General features: G+C 45.7%; 1 protein-coding gene across 1 annotated transcript in view; it reads left to right on the top strand.

Moving 5' to 3' along the window:
• Positions 1-5,890: 5,890 nt before the first annotated feature.
• FBF1 (Fas binding factor 1) overlaps positions 5,891-26,082 on the top strand; it is a gene marked incomplete at its 5' end in the record, with an annotated part of 191,679 nt that continues 171,487 nt past the window's right edge. Inside the window, 4 exons of the mRNA XM_082272785.1 lie at positions 5,891-5,950; positions 15,496-15,613; positions 17,996-18,065; positions 18,152-18,203. Coding sequence (XP_082128911.1) covers positions 5,891-5,950; positions 15,496-15,613; positions 17,996-18,065; positions 18,152-18,203 — 300 coding nt within the window. The remainder of the gene's footprint in view (positions 5,951-15,495; positions 15,614-17,995; positions 18,066-18,151; positions 18,204-26,082) is intronic.

Below are 26,082 nucleotides of genomic sequence, written 5' to 3'. Positions count from 1 at the left end.
CATTCCTAACAGGCTGCATCTTTGCAGAACCAATGTACCACAAGATCTAATTCAGCAGGATCTACCTGCCATAAGCCTGGTGCTCCAGAAGTTGCAGGCTCTGCAGGTCCTTCACTCCCAGGCGTTCCAAACCGTGGGCAATGGCTGATCTCCCGTGGATGCTTTTTTGGCCTCTGATCTTCTTTCACCATCAGGAGTGAACTACGGTTAGCTAACGTACTGTTTTGACTTTCTAAAGCACATTGGGTTTCTGGAGCAAGTTACACATCAGACCGTCAATACAGTTGTCTGCTACTGAGATGGGAGTTCCCACTATCTGCTTTCTTTACTGTGAGTAACTTTTTCACTTAAAACAAAGTTTCAGGCCAGGACATCTAATCCAGTTAGGATCTTGGATGAATTTTGTTTTCATCTAGTGAAGCTTTATTCCTCAGGGGCTACTGCCAATAGCACTGAGGTTCGAGCCTTCCTACAGAACTCAGCTCTACCTTCTCTACGACAGTCCCACAGCACTAAGCTGAGAGCCAATATTACAGAAGACTGTGCTGGATGGTTTTACGGCCTTATTCTATAGAAATTTACTTGATAGTGGTCCCTCTTCTTTCTACTTTGTGTTTTTTTTTTTTTTTTTCTTTTTTTATTGGTTTAAATAGTACCAACAAACATACAAACCTGTAGGTATTAATGTGACCCTCGCAGGGGAATACAGTATATAGTGCAATATAAAATTTCATATAACAGGACCAGAGCAGGGTCAAAATGCTGGAGGAGAAAACCTAGCTCCCATAGGTCAGTTAGAGGCACAGGCAATCGTTTCTACATATAAATTAATGCAATCTTGAGCGGTGTAAGTATGAGACAACTTGTGAACCAAACTGGGGCAGTAATAAGAGACACATCAAACCTAAGGCACCTCTAGAAGAAGTATAGGGCTCCGCCAGGAATTTGGACTATACCTTATCATATTTTTTGGGGCAACCTCTGTGTGTATAGGTATCTTTATAAAGATGCAAGTTTTTGTTGACCAACTGTTTCCAGAAAGAAAGAGATGGAGGAGAGGATTTTTTTCCAGTGGAGTGCTATGGCTTTCCTAGCGTAGAACAGGAGCAAACCTATCGTAGTGCGCCCTGCGACCGTGGGGGCTGATTGTTCAACAAGGCCAAGTATACAGATGGACATGGATGGCTGTAGAGATATCACTGACTAGGTGGTTGAAGGCTATTATTTCATTCCAGAACCCAAAGATGACCGGGCACGCCCCAAAAATATGGGCAAAGTCCCCTGGGACTCCTCCACGCCGCCAGCACCCAGGGGAAAAGCTGGAGTTAATTTTATGTAACCTGTAAGGGGTGAAGTATGCCCGGTGAATTGAATAAGTTGGTCTCGTAGGGAAACCAGTGAATGGAAGGGGAAGTCCCAGATAAAATCCCAGTAATCATCATTAAGCTCTGGAATGTCATGTTGCCATCTGGCCCTGAGTCCCCCAAAGCAGACAAGGACACCAACACCAGATGGGAATACAGTCGGGAAGTGAGTCTTGTCCCGCACTCCGATCGCCGTATCCTCTCCAGTGTCAATTGTAATATCTGAGGGCCTGCGTGAGAAAATTGGCTACGAAAGGCATGGGAGAGTTGGAAGTAAAAGAATGAGAGGGTTTCTGGTATATTGAATTTAGAGGACAGTAACGGCAAGGAGGCCAGGGAATGGTGAACTGTAATCTGGGAAATTGTTTTAATAGTGAATTTGGTACAGGCATATGGTTCTAATATACTGTGGAATTCCATACCTGAGTCCAACCTCCCAGGCCTGGATGGTGGTGATCTTGGAAGGCCTCAATGGGTAAGGAGCATGAGGACCACAGAATAAGAGGAATTTCAGTGCCTCCAAGGATTTGCCAACTCTACCATTACTGATTGGATTGGTGGCATCGGGGTTCAGCCACCAGGCCGCCGTGATGAGCTGAGTGGCCAAAAAGTATTTATGTATGTATGGAAGGGCTAATCTGCCCTGGGAGGCAGGGCGCATGAGTGTGGACCATATTTATCTCGGGACCTGAGATCCCCAAAGGAAAGAGGAGAATAACTGATTCAATTTTGTAAAAAAGGACTTGGGTATCCATTGCGGAGAATGGCGGAACAAGTATGTGAATTTAGGTAATATTTTCATTTTAAGTACGTTGATGCGTCCCAAAAGGGATAGAGGGAGGGACTCCCTTGTCTTTAGTTTTAACCTGACCTCCTGTACCACTGATATTAAATTCAAGGACATGTAATCTGAAGCCTGTCTGGATACTTCAACCCTGAAGTACCTCAAGCTTTCAAACCACTGTAAAGGAAGATTAGGGGGGCCTCAGTTCTGGCCGCAGGGTCTATGGGGTATAGAAGGGATTTGGACCAGTTAACTCTGAGGCCCATGACCTTGGAGAATGAGTCTAAGACTTAAAGGCCCCCTGTATGGATGGGCCAGCGTAGTTTAGAAATAGCAACAAGTCCCCCGCATACAGTGCTATCCTCTCTTCCAGCCAATCAATATGCAGTCCCTTGATGTGCGGGGAAGCACAAAGTGCCTCAGCCACAGGCTCAATGGCTATTGCAAATAAAGCCGAAGAGAGAGGGCAGCCCTGTCCGGTACCCCTGGACAAGGGAAACGGCTCTGACAGACTGCCTCCAAGTTTGAGAGCCGACGTGGGATGTTTGTATAATCTCTGTAGCCAATTGATGAAGACCAGAGGGAAGCCTATTCTGCGGAGGACCTCCCACAAGAAAGGCCACTCGACTGTGTCGAAGGCTTCTCAATTTCCAGGGAGGCCACCACCCTGGAACCCAGGTTGAGATGTTGGGCATGGATATGGGTATGTAGTCTCTGTAGGTTGATGTCTTTTGCTCTGTGGGCCATAAAGCCGGTCTGGTCTGTCTCAATGATAGTGGGCAAGATAGGTTGTAAATGCAGTGTAAATTAATTAGTAAGTATCTTAAAGTCCGTGTTAAGTAGGGCAATCGGCCTATAGGAGGCACAGGCTATAGGGAGATCAGAACAACATGAGCATGACTCATGGAGGCTGGGAGAGCTCCGTCCGACAAACACTAGGAGTAGAGTGCGGCCAGGATGGGAGCAAGGAGGCCCCCATGGGCTTTATAAAATTTGATGGGGAGACCATCTGGACCCGGTTTTTTCCCTGCTGGAAAAGATCCAACCACCTCAAGAATTTCGTCAGGCGTAATCGGTCTCCCCAGAGCCTCTCTATCTTCATCTGACAGCCAGCCGAGGGCCAGAGGGTCCAGCCAAGCAGCCAGGTCTGTGGGACGAAAATCAGAGGGCATAACAGGAGTAAAGAGAGCTGTACAATTGACGAAAAGCATCTAGAATAGCAGGTAGGGAAGAGGCCGACTCACCCGACGAGATTTGAATTTTCAGGGTTAAAGGCTGTTCGTGCTATGCTGGCCTCGCCAGTAGGTGTCCATTGCGTTCCCCCTCTTCAAGAAACCTCTGTTTGTTCTTGTATAAAGTATAAGTCCAATCTAGTAATTTTAGCTAGGTGTAAATAAAGCTTGTGTTTTTGTGCATGAAGCTGGTCGAAATGGATGTCAGTTGGGTCAGTATTATGTGATTCCGTACACTGTTTAACTGCATCTTGAAGGGCAATGGTGGTGGCAGCCTGGTCCCTATGAACCGCGGCTATGGAGAAGATGTAATGCCCCCGGGTAACTGCCTTGAAGGCATCCAAAGTAACCTCAGGAGAGGACGACCCCACGTTGATTTCCCAGTATTCTGCCAGGAGTGGGGGAATGGTATCCGTTAGGTCAGGGTGAGTCACCCAGTGAGAACCCAGGCGCCACAAAGTGGAGTTGCAGGTGCAGGGAGAGCAGTTGGACAGAGCCAACAGACAATGGTCTGAGAGTCCACTGGGTAGGTAGGAAGCATCCAACACGTCCGACATCATAGTTGGATTTGCAGAGGCCTGATTGATCCTAGAAGCCGTTTTTGTACGTGGATGAAAAGTAAGAATAGGATCTGGCGGAAGGATGCTTCCATCTCCAGATCTTCGCCACCCCCATCGCCCGAGCCCATGCCACAAGCTCAGTAGAGAAGTGTTTGGGAAGAATGGGTCTATCTAAGTTGGGAGCCAATATAGCGTTAAAATCACTCATAAGCAGCAATTTAGCAGGGCAATACGGGGCGATCCTCTCCAAAATAACATAGTACCGCCGAGGAAAAGGGAGGAGGAATATACACATTGACAATAATGTACCATTGTTTCCATAGAGTAAACCCCACCACCACATATTTGCCCTGAGGGTCCGTGTGAACATGTTCGACCACACAGGGGAACGATTTGCTGATCAACACAGACACGCCCCAGGCAAAGGTGGAGTAGGAGGCATGGAAGGCCCTCTGAATCAATGGCCTCTTGAGCGCCAGTAGTTTGCTGCCTGTGAGATGTGTCTGCTGGAGGAGTATTCCATGAGGAGAGTGGAGTTTAAGGTAGCGAAAGAGCACCGCTCGCTTAAATCTAGAATTCAACATGTGAACATTCCAAGAGAGGATGTTAAACACGGTATATCACGTGTTGACATTGGATTGTTGTGGTATCTTGTATGCACGGATGTGATAGAAGGGTCCTAAAGGTCATCTCAAAAGCAGCAAAGACCAAGGGAGCCAGTACCAGAACAAGAAAATAAGCATTATAACCAAAATAAAAACTAGTACATATAACAAAAAACATCCCAGTATGTACCAAAGTACCTTCCCTGCCCTTGCCTGGCGCCGAACACCGGAACTTGGGACGGGGCAGACAGGGACTATACCCAGTAACTAAAACAATAATAGGCAATAGTGTAATACTATGTCCAAGAAACCTGAGGAATCCTGAATGAAACATAGACGTATACTATATTCTAAGTGAAGTGCATATAAGTCATAGGCATCCTAATCAATATACACAGGCAGCGCTATGACCCTAATATCTAAGGTCTTGTAAGAAAATCTCCGAATGGTGTGATAAACACAAACACAAAGAGAAAAGAGTCCAATATTAAAATAATTAAAACAAATCCATCACTGGCAGGTTCATATGGGATCCCAGTGAGGGGTATATATCCGGTATGGTAACACAGTTGACTGTATGTCCCACCACCTCACCTCGTGCAAACACCCAAACTGGATACTCTTACCAGATCTCGTTAACATAAAAGCCTGTACATGGGTAGCTGACACGTCTGGATCATCCCGATATCCCAGATCTGAGAACCCTGCTCGCGGCTAAACTCTCCTCATAGAGCCTGGTGCATGGGAGGGAGTAAAAGAGAAGCCACAATTGGCGTCCACAATCCTAAAGCCGGCAATGCCAATGGATCAATGTAATGTAGTGGGCAGTGGATGATAGTTGGATATAATGTAGTTTACTATATACCAGAGGCTTGAAATTGTGTTCTAGGATCCTTTGTCCTTAGCAACACTGTTATTCATATAATCTCTACCCTGGTCTTCTATCATTTTCTTTGCAAGGTAGACATGAATACCCACACCAGGAAGCATCAAGGTAGACATGAATACCCACACCAGGGAGGAAATCGATGCTTCCTGGTGTGGGTATTCATGTCTACCTTGCAAAGAAAATGATAGAAGACCAGAAGATAAAAAACAGGGGAAGTTCCTTGTTAAAAATATAACAAATGGATAAAACCAATGAATATAAAGGTGACACTGCAGCTCCAGATGTAGGAAAGAAGAAAAAAAAAAACTTTTTTCTTTTCATCCTCTGCTTTCTTTCCGTTAAGGAGGGTATAGTACCACAGGAATGGATAGTTCAGTTCGTATGTAGGAGCATAAGGTACCACCAGGAAAGACATACCTAGTGGGGTGAAATGAGGGATCACTACTAAACCAGGACATGGTGAGACTAAAAGATGTAGTACGTAGCTGGTATCCAAACATCAAGAAGGTGGTAAAGGTGACTCCTGGTGGAAAACAGGATCTCAGCGGGTGTCCAGCCACGCTGAGGCGGCTTCAGGAGTATCAAAGAATCGAGTTTGATCGCCTTCGGTAACTCTCAGCATACTAGCGTAGAGGAGACCAAAGCGGATTCCCTTTTCACTGAGCCTTCTGTGCACCTCTGTGAAGGATTTGCGCCATTGTTGAAGCTTGGTATTTTCATAGTTAATCTCTTGCATTGCTCGAGCTGCAGCCAGGATGCGATCTCTATCTCTGTAGTTCAGCGGAGGAGTTGGCAGGACCCTGTGGGCTCTTTCCACCAGGTGGGTGGCATGTCTTTCAGGCAAAAGAGGGTGGTCAGGAGGCGTTCAGTAAACTCTGCGGGCTTAGATCCTTCAGATATCTCAGGGAGGCCCAGTATGCTGATATTATTTCCCCTTAAGCGATTTTCAGTATTCACTGCCTGATCCTGGAGTGCCTTTACCTGTAACCGCAGAGCCTGTAAGTCTCTGGAAAACGATTGGACCACATCCTCCACCGCTGAGATCCTGTCCTCCACCTCAGAGACCAGGAATTTGTCTAGGTCCTGACAGATAAAGTTGACATCCGTCGCTAGGAAGTCTATTTTGCTGTCAGGGCTTCTTTACAGGCAGTGATGGCTGCCAGGATTTCCGCACCAGAGGGAGAGCTCGCTGTCGCTGGATCATCCACCACTTCTGTGCTGTAAGACATTACTGCAGCCTGGTGCCTCGTGGCCAAGATGGCAGCCGAGAAAGAGGGGCGGAGAGTACTAGGTCCTGTCTGTGAAGATCGGGTCTTCGGGTGACCCATGCAGGCAGAGGTGGGCCACTGGCTGGATCCCCAGGGAGTCGGGAAAGTCGATTGAGGTCTCCAGGGGCAGAAATGAGGGTAAGAAGTGCTGGAAGCAGATGTCAGGAATGGAGCTCCAGTGATACACGTCCGCTCCACTTCACATGCCTTCTACTTTGTTTAATAGTCGAAGAGAAGATGAACATTTCTCCGTGGACATGTTACAGGTCTTAATAGTGATGCTTCCGAAACCTGAGAGAGCTATACCTTCATGGGCGAATTTTTTGCCCTATCTACCTCATTAACATTGACGTGAATCTCCTAATTAAGATACTCGATTGAATCAGATTTTGCATCACCTGGTTTTAAAGGATCAAACAGTTTTGTCCCTTTTGTCAGGCCACTGATAATATACGCTGTACGCTCCTTCTTACCCATCTAGCTCACTGTCGAGCTATACCCCTCATGTTCTTGTCCTTAGACATTTGGAAAGGTGGTTGACACTTAATCGTGGGCATATCTGAAAGAAGTCCTCCGCTATAGGGACTTAGGTGATCCCTTCTTATGTTGGGTTGATCCGTTGTATTCCCAGCTGTCGCCTCTGTTTAAATATATGGGGTATGCATCCTCTAATCTTCTCCTCATTTCACGTGGTACACGCCAAGACTGCCCATTGTCTCTGTTCCTCTCTATAATAGCCCTTAAACCTTTTGCGGAACTTATCCACTTGAGTCCCAATATTTGGGGGATTGAATTGGCTGGAGTGCATCATAAACTGACACTGTTCGACGATGATGTCTTAATGTAGTCAGGTCTCTTCATACCAGTCTTCCTAATTTATTATCTCTCCTTCACAGTTTTGCCTCCTTATCAGGACTTCAAGTTAATCAGACAAAATCATGTACATTAAATGTTTTGTTTCATTGCCGGATTCAGTTCAACCCTCTTTGATGACAGATTTCTCATTTCATTGGTCACCCTCTATTCCATATTTGGGGATCAACTTAACTTCTACCTAAGGTTCCCTATTTATGGCTAATTACCCCTCCTTTATCAGATCACTTACCCGTTAACTGGAATTGTGGGACAAATCTATGATTTCTTGGATGGGCCACATCCACCTTTCAATCCCCCCACATTTATTGTGTTCTTTGCTATGTCAAGTTCCTAAATTTTGTCTGGGGATCAACCGAGCCAAAATTGAATCAGGCCGTGTTATACAAATACAAGCATGCAGGTGGTTTGGGAGTTCTAAACCTGTTACACTATTTTATAAAGCGTTATTAATTGCACCCTTAATACAGCTGTATGCTGCCCATCGTTTCCTCCAGGATTGGATGACCCTCCCCCCTTCCCATAGCTTCCCATAGCTTCTGTTGGTGGCAATCCAAAGGTCGTTTCAACAGCTTTAGGAAACTTATAAAGCTCCTGACCAGGAAAGATGCCGGTATATCTAAATTCGCCATTTCTTAGATACCCTGGTTTATGATCGCTCTAGGACCTTCAACCGCATTCGAAACCAGATGCCATACTCATCCAACCACTCAGGGCCTAGTTACTTTATTCCTCTCTTCTGGGAGCCTCAAACGCTTCAGCCCCCTCCTACTGTGCACGATGGGAGGTGGATTTCGGTGGCCTTTAATCCCCTGAAGATTTGCCCAAGATGTATGAGGCGCTTTTTCGTTCTTCCCATAATGTCATAGCACTAGAAGTAATTTTAACCACTTAAGCCCTGGAAGATTTTACCCCCTTCCTGACCAGGGCCTATTTTGCGATTCGGCACTGCGTGACTTTAATGGACAATCGGTCGTGCAACGCTGTACCTAAACGAATTTGACGTCCTTTTTTTCCCTCAAACAGAGCTTTCTTTTGGTGGCGTTTGATCACCTGTGCGATTTTTTTGATCATGCGCTATAAATAAAAAAAGAGCGTCAATTTTGCAAAAATAACAATATTTTTCACGTTTTTTTATATGAAATTCCCCCAAAAAAAAAGTGAAAATCACAATTTTTTAACATTTTAGGCCAATTTGTTTTCTGCTACATATGTTTGGTAAAAAAAATCGCAAAAAGCGTATTTTGAATGGTTTGTGCAAAAGTTATTGCGTTTACTAACTACGGGAAAGATTTTTGTCATTTTTGTTGTGTATTTTTTTTTTTTTGCGGGATTGCGGCGGACAGATCGGACCCTTGACTGACATTTTTGACACTTTTGGGGTTACCAGTGACATTACTACAGTAATCAGTGCTATACATATGCACTGTTACTGTAAAAATGACACTGGCAAGGAAGGGGTTAACTTTATTTGAGAAGGAGGGGTTAAGTGTGTCCCTAGGGGCATGCTTCTAACTGTGATTGGATGTGGCTTGTGGTGTAAGAACAGAGATATACGATTCTGCATAGCAGAACCGTATGATCTCTATTCTTACACAGGGGAGAATGACAGGCGGCTTTATGTACATTAGCCACCTGCCTTTCTCCCGCTCTAATGGACAATCGCGAGTGCCTGGCGGACATCGGGTCCGCCAGGCACGCGTGGGGGGGGAGTACGTGAACGAGCGGGGGCTCGCCCCCTATTGGCTCACAGACGAGTGACGTACCGGTACGTCACTTTGCCTGCACGGGGCAAGGGATTAAATTTATGTCTAACCACTTCAGCTGCGGAAGGTGTTACCCCCTTAATGACCAGGCCATTTTTTGCGATTCGGCACTGTTTTATTTTAACAAAGAATTGCGCGACGCTGTACCCAAATACAATTTAATGTCCTTTTTTTCCCACAAATGGAGCTATCTTTTGGTGGTATTTGATCACCTGTGCGGTTTTTAGATTTTTCGCTATAAACAAAAAAATAGCGACAATTTTGAAAAAAAAATGCCATATTTTTTACTTTCTGCTATAAAACATTCCCAAAAAAAATTAGATTTTTAAAAATATTTTAATCAGTTTAGGCCAATTTGTATTCTGCTACATATTTTTGGTAAAAAAAATTCCAAAAAGCGTATTTTAATTGGTTTGCGCAAAAGTTATAGCGATTACAAACCACAGGATAGATTTTTGGAATTTTTGTTTTTTTGTTTTTATTAGTAATGGCGGCGATCATCGTTTTTTTTAACGGGACTGCGACATTGCGGCCGTCAGATTGGGCCCCTAACTGACATTTTTGACACTTTTTGGGGACCAGAAAGACACTAATACAGTAATCAGTGCTAAATATTATGCACTGTTACTGTATAAATGACACTGGCAGGGAAGGGGTTAACACTGGGGGTGATCAAAGGGAATAATGTATACCTAACTGTGCTTACTCACTGTGTGGGGGAATGGTTCTATGACAGGCACAGAGAGATCGAAGTTTCAGCTTGGCTAAAACTGCTGATCTCTCCCTGCCTGTCTCACAGAAGACTGGCCTTCTTTGTTTACATAAGCAGGCGGGTCTTCTGTCAGTTTATCTTACGATCGCGGGAGGAAGGTGGCGATTGCCGCCGCTCCTCCTGTGGCCCGCCTCCCGCTGTGTCTAAACACAGCGTGAGCGCTGCTTCGGCGGCGCTGAAACCTTGTGCACAAAATCACGTACAGTGCCTTGTGAAAGTATTCGGCCCCCTTGAACTTTGCGACCTTTTGCCACATTTCAGGCTTCAAACATAAAGATATAAAACTGTAATTTTTTGTGAAGAATCAACAACGAGTGGGACACAATCATGAAGTGGAACGAAATTTATTGGATATTTCAAACTTTGTTAACAAATAAAAAACTGAAGTTCAGTGAGGATCTCTGAATGATCCAATGTTGACCTAAATGACTAATGATGATAAATAGAATCCACCTGTGTGTAATCAAGTCTCCGTATAAATGCACCTGCACTGTGATAGTCTCAGAGGTCCGTTTAAAGCGCAGAGAGGATCATGAAGAACAAGGAACACACCAGGCAGGTTGGAGATACTGTTGTGGAGAAATGTAAAGCCAGATTTGGATACAAAAAGATTTCCCAAGCTTTAAACATCCCAAGGAGCACTGTGCAAGCGATAATATTGAAATGGAAGGAGTATCAGACCACTGCAAATCTACGAAGACCTGGCCGTCCCTCTAAACTTTCAGCTCATACAAGGAGAAGACTGATCAGAGATGCAGCCAAGAGGCCCATGATCACTCTGGATGAACTGCAGAGATCTACAGCTGAGGTGGGAGACTCTGTCCATAGGACAACAATCAGTCGTATACTGCACAAATCTGGCCTTTATGGAAGAGTGGCAAGAAGAAAGCCATTTCTTAAAGATATCCATAAAAAGTGTCATTTAAAGTTTGCCATAAGCCACCTGGGAGACACACCAAACACATGGAAGAAGGTGCTCTGGTCAGATGAAAGCAAAATCAAACTTTTTGGCAACAATGCAAAACGTTATGTTTGGCGTAAAAGCAACACAGCTCATAACCCTGAACACACCATCCCCACTGTCAAACATGGTGGTGGCAGCATCATGGTTTGGGCCTGCTTTTCTTCAGCAGGGACAGGGAAGATGGTTAAAATTGATGGGAAGATGGATGGAGCCAAATACAGGACCATTCTGGAAGAAAACCTGATGGAGTCTGCAAAAGACCTGAGACTGGGACGGAGATTTGTCTTCCTACAAGACAATGATCCAAAACATAAAGCAAAATCTACAATGGAATTGTTCACAAATAAACATATCCAGGTGTTAGAATGGCCAAGTCAAAGTCCAGACCTGAATCCAATCGAGAATCTATGGAAAGAACTGAAAACTGCTGTTCACAAATGCTCTCCATCCAACCTCACTGAGCTCAAGCTGTTTTGCAAGGAGGAATGGGCAAAAATTTCAGTCTCTCGATGTGCAAAACTGATAGAGACATACCCCAAGCGACTTACAGCTGTAAGCGCAGCAAAAGGTGGCGCTACAAAGTATTAACTTAAGGGGGCTGAATAATTTTGCATGCCCAATTTTTCAGTTTATTTGTTAAAAAAGTTTGAAATATCCAATAAATTTCGTTCCACTTCATGATTGTGTCCCACTTGTTGTTGATTCTTCACACAAAATTACAGTTTTATAGCTTTGTTTGAAGCCTGAAATGTGGCAAAGTTCAAGGGGGCCGAATACTTTCGCAAAGCACTGTAGTACTATGTGATTTTGCGCAGCCGAGCCGCCCTGCTGCAGTAGTACTACGGTGGGCGGTCGGCAAGAGGCTAAATGGTATTACACCCCAGTGAGAATTGCAGCAGGGGCGTAACTACAGGGGTTGCAGGGGTTGCAATCGCTACCGGGCCCCATGCTCCAGGGGGCCCGGGAGCAAACCAGTGGGTGAACTTCCAGGATCGCAAAGGTCACACTTGCGACCGGACCCTGGCATTGCACCACTGTGGGGAGGCCCCAAGATTGCAGGAAGGGGGCCCACAAGATTGCAGGAAGGGGGCCCACTGCAGAACTTGTGAAAGAATCCTGCTGTGGGACCGTAATAAAAGGCCATGCAACGAGTGTAAAGAGCCCCAGGATTAGTGGGAAGAGCCCTGGGCTTGAAGGTAAGGGCCCCGGCCAGGGGTCTGGGGGGCCCTTCATGGTTTTTTGCATCAGGGCCCTGAAGGTTCTAGTTACGCCTCTGAATTGCAGAATACCTTCCTATGTACCCAGCATTGTGTTTCAGGGGTTGTTCAGATCAGGGCGATATGAAGCACATATGTTAGGAGGGCTGAGGGGCTGCTGCACACAGGTTTTCTATCCTAATGCATAGAATGCATTAAAATAAAAAAACCTTCTGACTTTACAACTCCTTTAACGATTTTGTATAATAAAATAGTTTTTTATTCTAAAGAAAGTGTATGTACTCCATATCCTGTAAAGTCCTACCTCTTTTTTTTAAGCGGTTTTCCCTTCCTATTTTTGTTCTGTTATATACCCAGGATGTGGATATGGGAAGTTGTCCCTACAACTGGTTAGATATAAAATTACATTATTCTGAAACCCTGTTTGTTTGCTTAGCGAATTCTCTAGACTTTAACCATTGAGAGCGGCATGGTTCGCTATAACCCTAGTAGACCATTTTAGTACCGATGCATCATCGCTGGGTTACTTTTCTGTTTTTTTTTTAATTGTTACTGATTATTCCATGTAAGAGGCCTGTTAATTTGCGGTATATGTGTTGTCAGTCACTTGCCTTGGCGACTGTTCACTAATTTTTATGAGTTTGTTATTGCTACATAAAAAATATTGTGAAACAAAAATACAAAGAAAAAAAAATGAGTAAAAAAAAAAATTTAGAGGTAGACTCTAATCTTTTTTTTGCCATTGCTTTTCTGTTTCTATGAGTTATTTACTAGAGATCTAGGTTTTCTACTGCACTAGCCATACACCCTCTGAGTGGGCACATTGGTGCATTCAGTACCCCCTCCCTTTGGCTCTACTTCTGCATCCTCTCTGACTCCCAGGCTCCCAGCCTTGCTCTGCTTGTTCTTTCTTAGCTCAAATGCTGTAATTTAGGGCTTGCTAACACTGGCAGTGCCCTCTGAAAAGCATTACATGGTGGAAGCGTTATGTCGCTTCCTCACCACCTGTTTTAACCCCTAAAACCTTCATCACCAGGGCGGTTGTAGTGACCATAGTGAAATGGGTTGAGTTTTGGTGGGTGTTATAGCCCACCAAATGCAACTGGTGGAATACTTTTTTTCAGCACCATGATAAAAAGCTTTATGGCCATGGCATGCGTACACCCCTATTCTGCTGCCCTTGCAGCATAAGGGGGTGCGGTTGGGGATGGTGAAAACGTAACAAATTTTTTCCTTTTTACTGCCCCCCCTCCACCAACCACAAATGTATACCAAGTTATAATTGGATAACTAGAAATGCCCTAAAGTTTAACACCAAGGGTGAGTTATTTTTAAGAAAAACAAATTTCAAAATGACTTTTAACACAAGGTATCCGATCAGGTCCGCCTGTCAGATTTTTAGGCAGCCTGATCGGATGACCCATGCATTCCTGAGGACCGGCAAGTCCAGTCAGGCCCTCTAAAAAAAAAAATTGAAGGAGGAATGCGTCCTTCTGTTTGAGTGGACTCGATTGAGGGCTACCCATAGAGCAGAGCTGGGTCTGTCCATGTCCACTCTGCATAATAAGCTCAGCAGACACGGACCTGTAATCAGACCCTCTCTGCTCCGATCAGCAGGGGATCTGTGAAAAAAAATGTTTTCTAATACCAGTCTCATAATTACAGATACAGGGCACATACTTTATGCAATTTCTTGTACAATACATGTGTCAATGCCTTTATAAAGCTAGAGTAAAGAAGAAAAATAAGAGTCACAAAAAAAGATCAGTGCAATATTTATGTCTTTCCAAATAGAATACTGAAATTGAACTCTGAAAGCTGTGCCCAAAAAAGGCAGGCAGAGGGCGAAGGTCTACTCACCAGTAAAGCCTGGGGGTCTGCCTGCAATTGATCTTTTCCCATTATTGACTTGTCATCCCTTGTTCTGCACTGTGTCTCTATGTGGAGCCAGCCATCTTGATAAAGGCAGGGCTTTGCTTCCTCATCTCAGAGCCTCCAGCAAGGAGAACACTGAACATCCCAGTAGTGGAATTGCCAAATCGCACAACAAATGTCCTGAGACTAGCACTCAAGGGAAGTTGTGCCTAAATCTTACACTGTAGATATACACTATAGGGTTATAGACACAGGAGTAAGTGGGCACACTCACATACCAGGAAATGCAATGCTGTTTTCAGGAGATTTAGAGAAAGGTACATATTTTTCTGCTTAGACACAATTAACATTTCTACATGTTTCCTATAAGATAACAAATCCTCTATATTACAGTATGTGCAATTGTCTCTTTAATTTTTGGTGACTGACCCATTACAAATTTTGTACCTTATTTTATGTTTGAAACGGGGACAATCTTCCAGTGGGGGCGGTAATTCTGATGACCATTGTTTAAAGTCCAAGTCCAGGCACACGTTCGTTCTGTACGTTCTGATGTGTAATTTAAAAAAAAAAAAAGTTACTTCTGCTCAGGTGTAAGCCTCCCGTTCACATCGGGGTGATTTGACAGATCAACTTGCATTTCAAATCGCAGCCTATTGCCAGCAATGGGAGCATCCAAATCGGTGCGATGCCGACTTTGCAGCGCTGCACAGATTTCCAAAATTTCTAAAACCTGCACTACTTTTGGTGACTTCGGGCGCAATTTCAATAGACATCTTTGCATGACTCCACACAGATGTCTTTCAAGTTGCCCCTGAAGTCGGACTGAAATGGGGCTTTGAAATTGTACGATTTCAGATGAACTCGCACACGATTTCAAAGCTGTGTTGATGTGAATGAGGACAAATACATGGCTGGATCAGTGCACACTTTACTTTAATATCAATACTTTGCTTTAGGCCAGATAGTAAAGCTTCCTCTGTACTTGGATGAAAGAGCTGCGTATCTCACAGACTGCAGTGCTGGTGTTGTTGTTTTTCCGCCTCCCTCTTCCTTTGACAATCCACAGACAGCATAGGAGTTGATTTACTAAAACTGGAGAGTGCAAAATCTGGTACAGCTCTGCATTGTAGCCAATCTGCTTCTAACTTCAGAATGTTTGGTTAAGCTTTAACACAAAAACATGCAAGCTGATTGGTTTCTATGCAGAGCTGCATCAATTTTTTGCACCCTCCAGTTTTAGTAAATCAACCCTTCTGTGTTTTATTATTTAGGTAGCCTATTTTTAAAATGTAAAAACTGTACATATACTTCAGTGTTATCTAGTTGAACACGGTGAACAAACTTGAAAATTATGAAACATATAAACCCTTGACGATCTTGTTTTTCCTTTTTTATAAAGGTTCCATTGATGATTACCTTGGTGATCTTCTTGATGACGATGGTAAGTGATTCTTTTGCTTCTTCTTGCAGTCTAATAGAGCTGAGACTCCATAGGACATAAATTGAAGGAACCCTGATCTGTCCATAAACTGCTAGAGTCTGCTGTTGTTGACTGGGATCTACACACATATGAACGTCCTCTAATCTGTTCATAAACAGCTGGAGTATGTTATGGTTGAGTAGAATTTGTACATATATGAACGATCTCTGATCTGTTCGAGTCTGCCATAGTTGAGTAGGATTTACACATGTATAAATTAGGGATGCACCGAATGTTCGGCAACCGAAATTATTCGGCCGAAAATAGCAAAAAAAGCACTTTCGGTGTTCGGCCGAATAAGTAAAAAGGCCGAATAAATTTGTGCCGAACAATGACGTTTTTAATAACGCGGATGGTGGGTTGGTAAGCCCAGATTGCGGGTCCCCGACCGGTGACCCGCCATCCCCGAGCATCACTGTAAACCTAGCCGGAGGCACTACAGGAAGCAGAGCGGATGCTTCCTGTATAGCCTCTTAGCGCCGGGGTCTGTCACAGGCGGAGTGATACCAAATGTACTCCGCCTCCACCTGTGACAGGGCACAGGAGCCATACAGCAAACATCGACTCTGCAGATGGGAGGGAGGGAGGTAAGGAGAGACATGAGAGGACAGAGACACGTGAGGACAAGAGAGAGAGACACGTGAGGACAAGAGAGAGAGACACGTGAGGACAAGAGAGAGAGACACGTGAGGACAAGAGAGAGAGACACGTGAGGACAAGAGAGAGAGACACGTGAGGACAAGAGAGAGAGACACGAGAGGACAAGAGAGAGAGACACGAGAGGACAAGAGAGAGAGACACGAGAGGACAAGAGAGAGAGACACGAGAGGACAAGAGAGAGAGTGAGAGGACAAGAGAGAGAGTGAGAGGACAAGAGAGAGAGTGAGTGGACAAGAGAGAGAGTGAGCGGACAAGAGAGAGAGTGAGCGGACAAGAGAGAGAGTGAGCGGACAAGAGAGAGAGTGAGAGGACAAGAGAGAGAGTGAGAGGACAAGAGAGAGAGTGAGAGGACAAGAGAGTGAGTGAGAGGACAAGAGAGTGAGTGAGAGGACAAGAGAGTGAGTGAGAGGACAAGAGAGTGAGTGAGAGGACAAGAGAGTGAGTGAGAGGACAAGAGAGAGAGGACAAGAGAGAGAGAGAGAGACATGAGGACAAGAGAGAGAGAGAGAGACATGAGGACAAGAGAGAGAGAGAGACATGAGGACAAGAGAGAGAGAGACATGAGGACAAGAGAGAGAGAGAGAGACATGAGGACAAGAGAGAGAGACATGAGGACAAGAGAGAGAGAGAGAGACATGAGGACAAGAGAGAGAGAGAGACATGAGAGGACAAGAGAGAGAGAGTGAGAGGACAAGAGAGAGAGAGACATGAGAGGACAAGAGAGAGAGAGACATGAGAGGACAAGAGAGAGAGAGACATGAGAGGACAAGAGAGAGAGAGAGTGAGAGGACAAGAGAGAGAGAGAGAGACATGAGGACAAGAGAGAGAGAGACATGAGAGGACAAGAGAGAGAGAGACATGAGAGGACAAGAGAGAGAGAGACATGAGAGGACAAGAGAGAGAGAGAGACCTGAGAGGACAAGAGAGAGAGAGACATGAGAGGACAAGAGAGAGAGTGAGAGGGCGAGAGAGAGAGACATGAGAGGACAAGAGAGAGAGAGAAATGAGAGAGAAATGCGAAACACCGCGTTCGGTATTCGGCCTTCGGCCAAGCATTTCATTATTCTTCGGCTTCGGCCAAGAATTTCATTTCGGTGCATCCCTAGTATAAATGTTCTCTAATCTGTCCATAAACAGCTGGAGTATGTTATGGTTGAGTAGAATTTGTACATATATGAACGATCTCTGATCTGTTCTTAGAGCCTGCCATAGTTGAGTAGGATTTACACATATATAAATGTTCTCTAATCTGTCCATAAACAGCTGGAGTATGTTATGGTTGAGTAGAATTTTTGTACATATATATTATCGTTCCCTGATCTGTTCTTAACTAGCTAGAGTCTACCATGGTTAAATAGGAACTGCACACCAATAAACTTCCTCCTCTCTCCATAAAGAGCTACAGTGGGCAAATATTTTCTGATGTATGTAGGCACCCTAAAATTTTTCCAGCAGCTGTATACAGATAGGGCAGGGTTAGCAGAAGATGGGCAGAACCTCATTTATACAGGTCTGTTTTGTGTGGGAGGCAGGGCATAACATCCACTTGAAAATCATAACTGGGGAAAAAAAGCCAAAGACAATTTAATATTTTCTGTCCATCTCCTTTGCTGTTATTATATTATATTATTATATATTTTAAGCTGCCTATCTTATTTGTGTGGTGTGGTGTCATGCATACAGATCCATCACCTTGGACCTCTGCTTCTGCCAACAAAACCCGGGCTGCACGTTCATCTAGCACTACTAAGAAGTGAGTTACTATGTCTTCACCTTTTTGGTTCTGTCTCTAAACAAAGATGTGCTTTGGTATTTATTTATATTTTTATGTTACATCAGGTCAACACTTGATGAAGACTTTTTCAGAGAGATCGCAAAAGAAGCAGCTGAGGTAATTCTAATGTTTGGCAGGATCCAAGGGCATTGTGAAAACACTGCTTTATACTTTATCTGCATTATTTAATTAGAGATCAGATCGCTATGTGATTTGTAGTGCTGAAAAACTTTACATAATGATTTTTAATCCCATAATCTGAGCATTTAAGCCAAGGATACAAAACAGTAGACCACCATCCATACCTATAACTATGGTACAGATGAGTGATAAATGTTTGTTAATCATAAAATACATTTTCAAATGCAGAAAGTGTTAGTACCAGGATCTGACTTGGTATCAGCCTCTTGCAGCCCTTGTATAACAAAGTTCAAACTGGGAAAGAAAGAAGTAGCACGTGGGCCTAACAAAGAGTATGCCTGTTAGGAGATAACAGAGTGACAGGAAAATGAGCTCAACAGTGAGCTGCTTATCCTTGCACTGTCCAGTCACACAGGCTGGGGGAAGGGACAAGACCTGTAAGTGTTGCTTAAAGTATTACTAAACCCACAACCGTAAAATCAGTGCGTATATGCAGTAAAGCATGATTGTTATACTCACTGTGGAACCAAAGGGGTTAATCCACTGCATTGTGTAAAAAGACTGTTTGATCCTGTCTCCTCTGATCCTTCCCTTCATCCACTGTCCCCAATATATTTCCTGATAATAGGGGACAGGCTGCACATGCTCAGTTTGGCGTGTATTGCTAGAGAGTTTTATTTTTATTTTTTCTTGAGAGGGTGCATGTGATCAGCACAGGTCCAATCAGCACTTTTCAGACAGAGGGTTAGGGGTCCTGCAGCCTCATAGGACAGTCAGAGTAGAATGAAAACTCCTACAAGCTTTAACCAGACACTGATATATTGTGGGAGATTAGCTCGTGGCGGGCGTGGATGACCCCTTTGGGGGGTGCGTTTACACAGGGAGATAGCCGAGAAGTGGTTGCAAACAACAGTTTGGTTTATTCTTGGAGTTTACTTCACACAAGTGCAAGCCTCAAAACAGCAAAATAAAAATAAAACACAAAATAAATCCTTGCCACTGTGGGCGGCTACCTTCCACACACAGGAACCTATCTAATGAAGTCTGTCTCCAACCTACTGTTGGAGCAAACTTTGCTGATCCTACAGCAGACACTCAATAGTCCATTTATTTTCTTCCAAAAAGAAATAGTTCAAGACCTCACCTTGAGTAGTCTTCAGTCTTAATTAATTTCCCCTTCACACAGGAAATGTCCATTGGTTTCTTTTCACCTAGAAACGATCCAAGACCTCACTTCGAGTAGTCTTCACACTTGTTACCCTCCTCAGCCACATCGCTTCAGGAGGTCTTCCCCATGCTCACACAGCTTTCAGGGGGAACACATCTGACTGTCCTCCTCTCCCCATGCCCACACAGCGGCAGGAGGCAGCAATCAATAGGACTTCCTTTGGACAAATTATAGAGGCCTTGACTTCCTAATTCCGAACAGCTGAAGGCCTTTCAACTTCCTTAGACAGTTCCGGCTACCTTTGCAGCCGACACCCTATAGTAATTGGTGAATTTTCTAAACCAGGTGTAAATGTATCTCCTGTCTGTGACTACATCCACAGATTTACCTGACTTCCTGTCACAATACATATATATATATATATATATATATATATATATATATATATATATATATAATATACACCTTATCTCATCAGCTATATACTGCTGATAAGAAAAGGTATTTAGCAGTTTATATTTACTAAAATAATTGCATTTCCATGTTCTGTCTACTTTGGGAGACCAGAGATGGTGAATGCAGGGTCCTGGGTTCAGTAACACTTTAACTATAGCATAGAAAATTCAGATCTCCTGTGCTTCCTGACATGGTTAAGTGAATGGACAGAAATACAAATCCGTTGACAGGTAAAACAACCCCCTAATATGCATCTTATCTGTGTGTTTACCGGTGTGCCCAGATTTCAGCAGTTCTGCTGTACATACGTTAAGGGATGCTAAGCTGTTAATGCTCACGCAGCCATTCCAGTGGTCCAGGGATTTGAAATCCCCTTTCTTCTCCCTCTTATCTGGGCAGTGCTTCTGGGATGGATCAGGGCAGTGCTCTTTGATGGTGCTGACCAATCAAAATCGCTCTGGTCTGTCCTGGAAGAGGGAAGAGGGAGAAGAGTGGGGATATCAGTTTCCCGGATAGCTGTAGCAGCTGTGTTGGCACCAACAGCTCAGTATTAGTCCACCTTTACATTTTTTATGTAAAATGTAACATTTTAAAACTTTTGCTGCCATGACCATAAGGCTTATATGGGAACAAGACCACTTCCAGCTGGTCAGCTTAGTAAGCCTTACATCCATGGCATCCTCCCCTTCTGCTATAAGCTCATGGTCACAGCTGATTGCAGCTATTCAATTCAATAATAAATGCTTCTGCACCCCCTTCTTGTTTGTTTTTTTATGAAAATAATGTTTTGATAAACATTTGCACAACTATTACTGGACTGACAAAATCGGTTGCATCATATTTTTATTCTGTTGGTCCTGTGGTTTGGAGCTTTTACAAACTCTGAAAGCTGTAAGTAAAAAAAAAAAGTGAAACATTGCAAAAATGGTCTAGCCCAGGAGTTCCGAAACTGTGGGTCGCGAGCTACGTTTGAATGGGTTGCGCTAAGCCGGAAATCACTGAGAGCGGGCCCGCATAAGTTGTGCTGAGCGAACCTGCGCAAATTACAGAGAGCCAGAGCAGTCAAATTGCGATGGATTCAGGACCCCGCACACGCAGTTTACGGAGGCTGGTCTGCATTTCCCGCGAGGAGGACACTTGCATCAGTGAGTACGTATGTGGGCTGTTATGAAGGATATGTTAATGGGCTGCAGAGCCAGCTCCTCGGTCCTGCTGGTGGCAGCGGTGGTGGCTAGACTGGCGGCGGGATTCTCTCAGCTATAGTGGGCATAGACGGCAGCCTTGGTGTCATAGGAGCACCAGGTGGCCTAGCGGTGTCAGGAGTTCATGGCAGCTTCTGTGACCCCAGTAGAGGATCTGAAGGAGAAGAGCAACATAGAGCTCCTCATCATGGAGACTCTGGGTGAGTTGTGCTTGGCCCTGGAGAGGGCAAACAGGGGCTTCAGCTTCACTGTGGACTGCTGGGAGAGGAAGGAGGGTGAGTGCCATATAGCCTGCTGATCACTGTCCTGGGCTGGTTGATTTTGGTCCTCTGCCTGCCTTATACTGTTTATAAGGGTGCTGATTACATAAAACTCCGCTTTTATGGCACACATGCCACAGGTTTCTGACCCCTCACTTAGAACCTCTGGCAAGAGTATTCAATAATAAATTGAAAAGTAGTAAATTGATATTTTTAATTTAACATCCCCATCCCTTTAAAATATGCATTATTATTACATGCATTTATATAGCACCAACAAATTCTGTAGCACTATACAATATTCAATTACAAGAAAGTGGGTCCCGAAACATAACTGTATTCAGAAGTGGGTCTCGGCCCAAAAAAGTTTGGGAAGCCCTGGTCTAGCCGTTTGAGCTTAAAAGTGGAGCATGGGTCTTAGCAGCAGCAGGGTTAAATGGGGAAGCTCAGTTTTAATTGATGAGCTGGGATTTCTCTTACGTCCTCCGACAGTCGCCGCCCACTCATACATTCTTCACCTATGGGGTATTGTCTTCATCTCCACAGGAGTAACTAGGCATAAGACTTGTTAAAAAACAAAGCATTTACATAGACACACCCATGGGGGCTGTCCCACTGGTCCAATACCCCCCCTGCTATCAGCCATCCCAACTCAGTTTGTCTTCTGCCTAGTTAAGGAGTAGCTAGGCTTCCCTGTGCTGGGGCTACAGTCTCAGCCTTCTTCTTCTATTTTATGATTTTTATTTTCTGCAAATGTCATTTTGTCTTTGCATTACTAGCTGTTTATTTTGTCAGCGTTAGTCGGATCTTCGGATGAAGACGGCGTTTTGCGGAGCTGGGAGTCGGACTGGTCGTCCTGGTTCTCCAGGACAGAGGGCCTGATGGAATCCCAGCCCGCCATCGAGCGTTTAGCAGGCTATGTGTTCGCCCTGGCCTCGCAAACGACCCATCCCTGTCCTCAGGGATGCAGCCTGTGAGGTGTCAGTGCACTGTGGGGTTTTCTGGACTCCCTCTCCTGTGTCACTTTAGGGTGCTTTGGAGGTACAGACACGTGTGGCGACCGCTGCGAGGTTAAACACTGCCGGTACGCCATTTTTGGTGAGGGCAGCATGTCTGGCTTCACTATTGGCGCTTATACAGCATGTATATGGTGTGTTTTTGGCGCCTTGCGGCGCCATCTTGTGTGTGGCAAAACGTTCGTTCCGAGCACATGTCCGCTGCCATTTTACTGAAGCCTCCCATTACTTTCTATTGGCAACCATTTTTCTTTAGCCTAAAGTGTCAGTTCAGTCTATTGCGGTGACATCACTTCCTCCTTTCTCTCAGAAGAACTCGGCTGCGGTGGTAACACTCCTGTGGGGTCTGTCTGCTGTCCTTTTTTACAATCTTTCTGGCCATCAGTTTATCCTGCTAAGGGGTCTGTGCTCACAGTTAGTGTAGCGGTGCGCTGTGGGGGTCCGCAGCACGCTTAAAGGGCCAGTACTTTTAAAAAAATATATATATTTTTTCTTTTGTCATGGAATCTCAGGACAGCAAATTCCCTCCAGCCTTGGTGGGTGATTCAGGTTCCTCTGAATCTTCTACCCTGACTACTTTGTCTGCTGCAGTGGCGGCTTTGTTGTCAAAGGTGGATATTCTGATGACTGAACGTGCGGATAGAAAAAGGCCTAGGATTTCCTTTTCTTCTGATTCTAAATCTGAATTGGTTGCCATGGGTGGCGTGCCCCTTTCAGGGTCTCGCTCTTCTCTGTCTGAGGGGGAGGCGGAGGTTGCAGGGGTGGATGATTTCCCCCCCCTGGGATTCCCGAGGAATGCCCAACTATTGATGCGCTGATTTCTGCCATTAAAGAAACACTCCATTTAGAAGCTGAGCCCAATCCTCCGGGCATTGTGTCCTCTTTTGGTACACACAGGACCCGCAAGGCGGTGCAGGTGTTCCCTTGCCCCGCTGAGTTCCATACTACAGTTAATGAGCAATGGCGCAGTTTAAAACGCACTTTTGTGGTGCCGAAGAGGTTTCAACTTTACCCTTTCGCGTCTCCTACGGATTCGTGCTGGTGTGTGGCTCCTCAAGTGGATCACACTGTGGCCAGATTGAACAAGGCTACTCTGGTTCCCACCGAAGATCACCCGGTGTTCAGGGATCCCACGGATAGGAGGATGGAATCACTTGCCCGCCATGCTTACATGGTGGCGGGTTCCATGCTGAAACCTATTTTCGCCTCTGTCCTGGCGGCTCAGGCTGTGGCAGATTGGACCAAGGAGCTCAGACGCACCCTCGTGGCTGATTCTGCTCCCCCTACTACCGTGGCGATGGTGGACCAGATTTATCAGGGGGTCATGTATTTGTGCAATGCGGCTTTAAATGAGGCCCCATTAGCTGCGTGCCTGTCTAGTATCGTGGTGCTTAACCGTCGCCTGATATGGTTGAAAAGCTGGTCGGCTGACCAGACTTCAAGGAAAATGGTGGCTGACATCCCCTATGCTGGGTTTCCCCTTTTTGGTGAATCCCTGGATGAATTGGTGTAAGGGGTCACTGGGGGCAAGAGCACTCTGTTGCCCCAGAACCCTAAGGGTACGTTTTTCCGCGGTAAGCGGGGCCCCTCCTTTAAACCAAATCAGGGGTCCTTTCGTGCCTTAAAGACACAGAACAAGGGGAAACCTTTCAAGGGCCAGAGTGGCCAGAGAAAGCCCTGGGCGGGCAAACCTAAATCCGGCCTTTTAGGTGCGGCGGCTCAGTCCGCCTCTGCCTGAAGGGGCGCCCTCACCCATTTCAGGGGTGGGGGGACGTTTGCGCGGTTTCCTCCAACCTTGGCTGCTCCGAATTCCGGACAGGTGGGTTCAGGAAATCATTCGATCAGGATACAAGATCGAATTCCTTTCACGGCTGGTGGACAGATTCTTTCCCTCCAATCTTCATTTGACCCCAGGGCGGTTACAAGAACTGCATCAAGCGGTACAGGATCTTCTCGCCCAGGGGGTGATCGTCCTGGTGCCTCATTGGGACAGATTTCGGGGGTTTTACTCAAATCTGTTCACTGTGCCCAGAAAGGAGGGCAAGGTGCGTCCGATTCTGGACTTAAAAGCTCTGAACCGCTTTGTGCGCGTTCGAAAGTTCCGCATGGAATCGCTCCGCTCGGTGGTGGCCTCCCTGAGTCCGGGAGAATTCCTGGCCTCTATCGATCTGAAGGATGCATATCTACACATCCCCAATTTTGAGGGCCATCGCGGAGGAACATTATCAGTTTGTGGCGTTACCTTTCGGTCTCGCTTCGGCTCCAAGGGTCTTTACCAAAGTGTTGGCGCCTGTTCTGGGCCTGTTGCGGGCACAGGGCATTGCGGTCTTGGGATATCTGGACGATCTCCTGCTAAGATCGAGTGCCAGTCAGAGCCTGTTGCGCGATCTGTCCACTACGGTCCAGACGCTACAGGAGTTCGGATGGACCATCAACGTTCAGAAGTCGACCTTGTCTCCTTCGGTTCGTCTCCCGTATTTTGGTCAGGTCCCTCAGCGACAATGAATCCTCGTCACTCAGGACCTGTATGCGGTCCCTGGGGTTGATGGTGTCAGCCTTCGAGGCGATACCATTTGCACAGTTTCACACGCGATCTCTCCAGGCGGAGATCCTGGCCAGGTGGGACAGACTACCTCAGTCCTTGGACCTGAGAGTGTCTCTGAGTCGCCAAACCAGAATGGATCTCTTGTGGTGGCTTCAGTCCCCGGCTGTGTCGGCAGGGAAATCCTTCCGGCCGTTACTGTGGACGGTGATTACCATGGATGCCAGCCTGTCAGGCTGGGGTGGCGTCCTGGGCACTTGGTCGGAGGAGGAATCCTCCCTTTCAATCAACATATTTGCATTGAGAGCGATCAGGCTGTGGCTGCTCCGTTGGTCGCATCGTCTTCAGGGTCGTCCTGTACGGGTGCAGATGGACAACGCCACTGCGGTTGCTTACATCAACCACAAGGGGGCACCAGGAGTGCCCGGGCGGCCCAGGAAGTGACCAGAATTCTGTCTTGGGCCGAGACTCATGTCCCGGCGATTTCCGCAGTTCACATTCCGGGTGTAGAGAATTGGCAGGCCGATTATCTGAGCTGCCAGACCCTGGATCAGGGGGAATGGTCCCTGCACCCGGAGGTGTTTCAAATGCTGTGTGCGAAATGGGGATCCCCGGATGTGGATCTGTTCGCGTCTAGGCTAAACAAAAAAGTGGAAAGGTTCGTGGCAAGAACACATGATCCTCTGGCAGACGCCTCGGATGCGCTGGTGGTGCCTTGGCATCAGTATCATCTGATATATGCCTTTCCTCCGATTTCAGTTGTTGTCCAGGTTCCTTCACAGGTTGGTCTCCGAACCAACATTGGTGATTCTGGTGGCGCCGGACTGGCCGCGCCGGTCCTGGTATGCGGACATCGTTCATCTGGCCGTCGAGCCTCCATGGCGGCTTCCAATGTGGGAAGATCTTCTGTCTCAGGGACCGATCTTCCATCCTGCTTTACAGTCGCTGGCTTTAACGGCATGGCTGTTGAAAGCCAAGTCCTGAGAGACAGGGGTCGATCCTCAGAGGTCATTCCTACTTTAATCAAGGCTAGAAAAGCCTTGTCTGGTAAGATTTATTACCGTATTTGGAAAGCTTATTTTGCCTGGTGTGAGTCCAGGGGCTTCTCTCCTCGTTCATACTCGGTGGCGAGAGTATTGGCTTTCCTTCAGTCTGGTGTGGATCAGCGCCTTGCGTTGGCCATGATTAAGGGCCAGGTCTCTGCACTGGCT

Source organism: Pelophylax lessonae (assembly GCF_965119305.1).
Source record: "Pelophylax lessonae genome assembly, chromosome: 11".
NCBI classification, from domain to species: Eukaryota; Metazoa; Chordata; class Amphibia; order Anura; family Ranidae; genus Pelophylax; species Pelophylax lessonae.
Note: the sequence above shows the minus strand (reverse complement) of the source record. Positions and strands in the feature narration are given on the sequence as shown.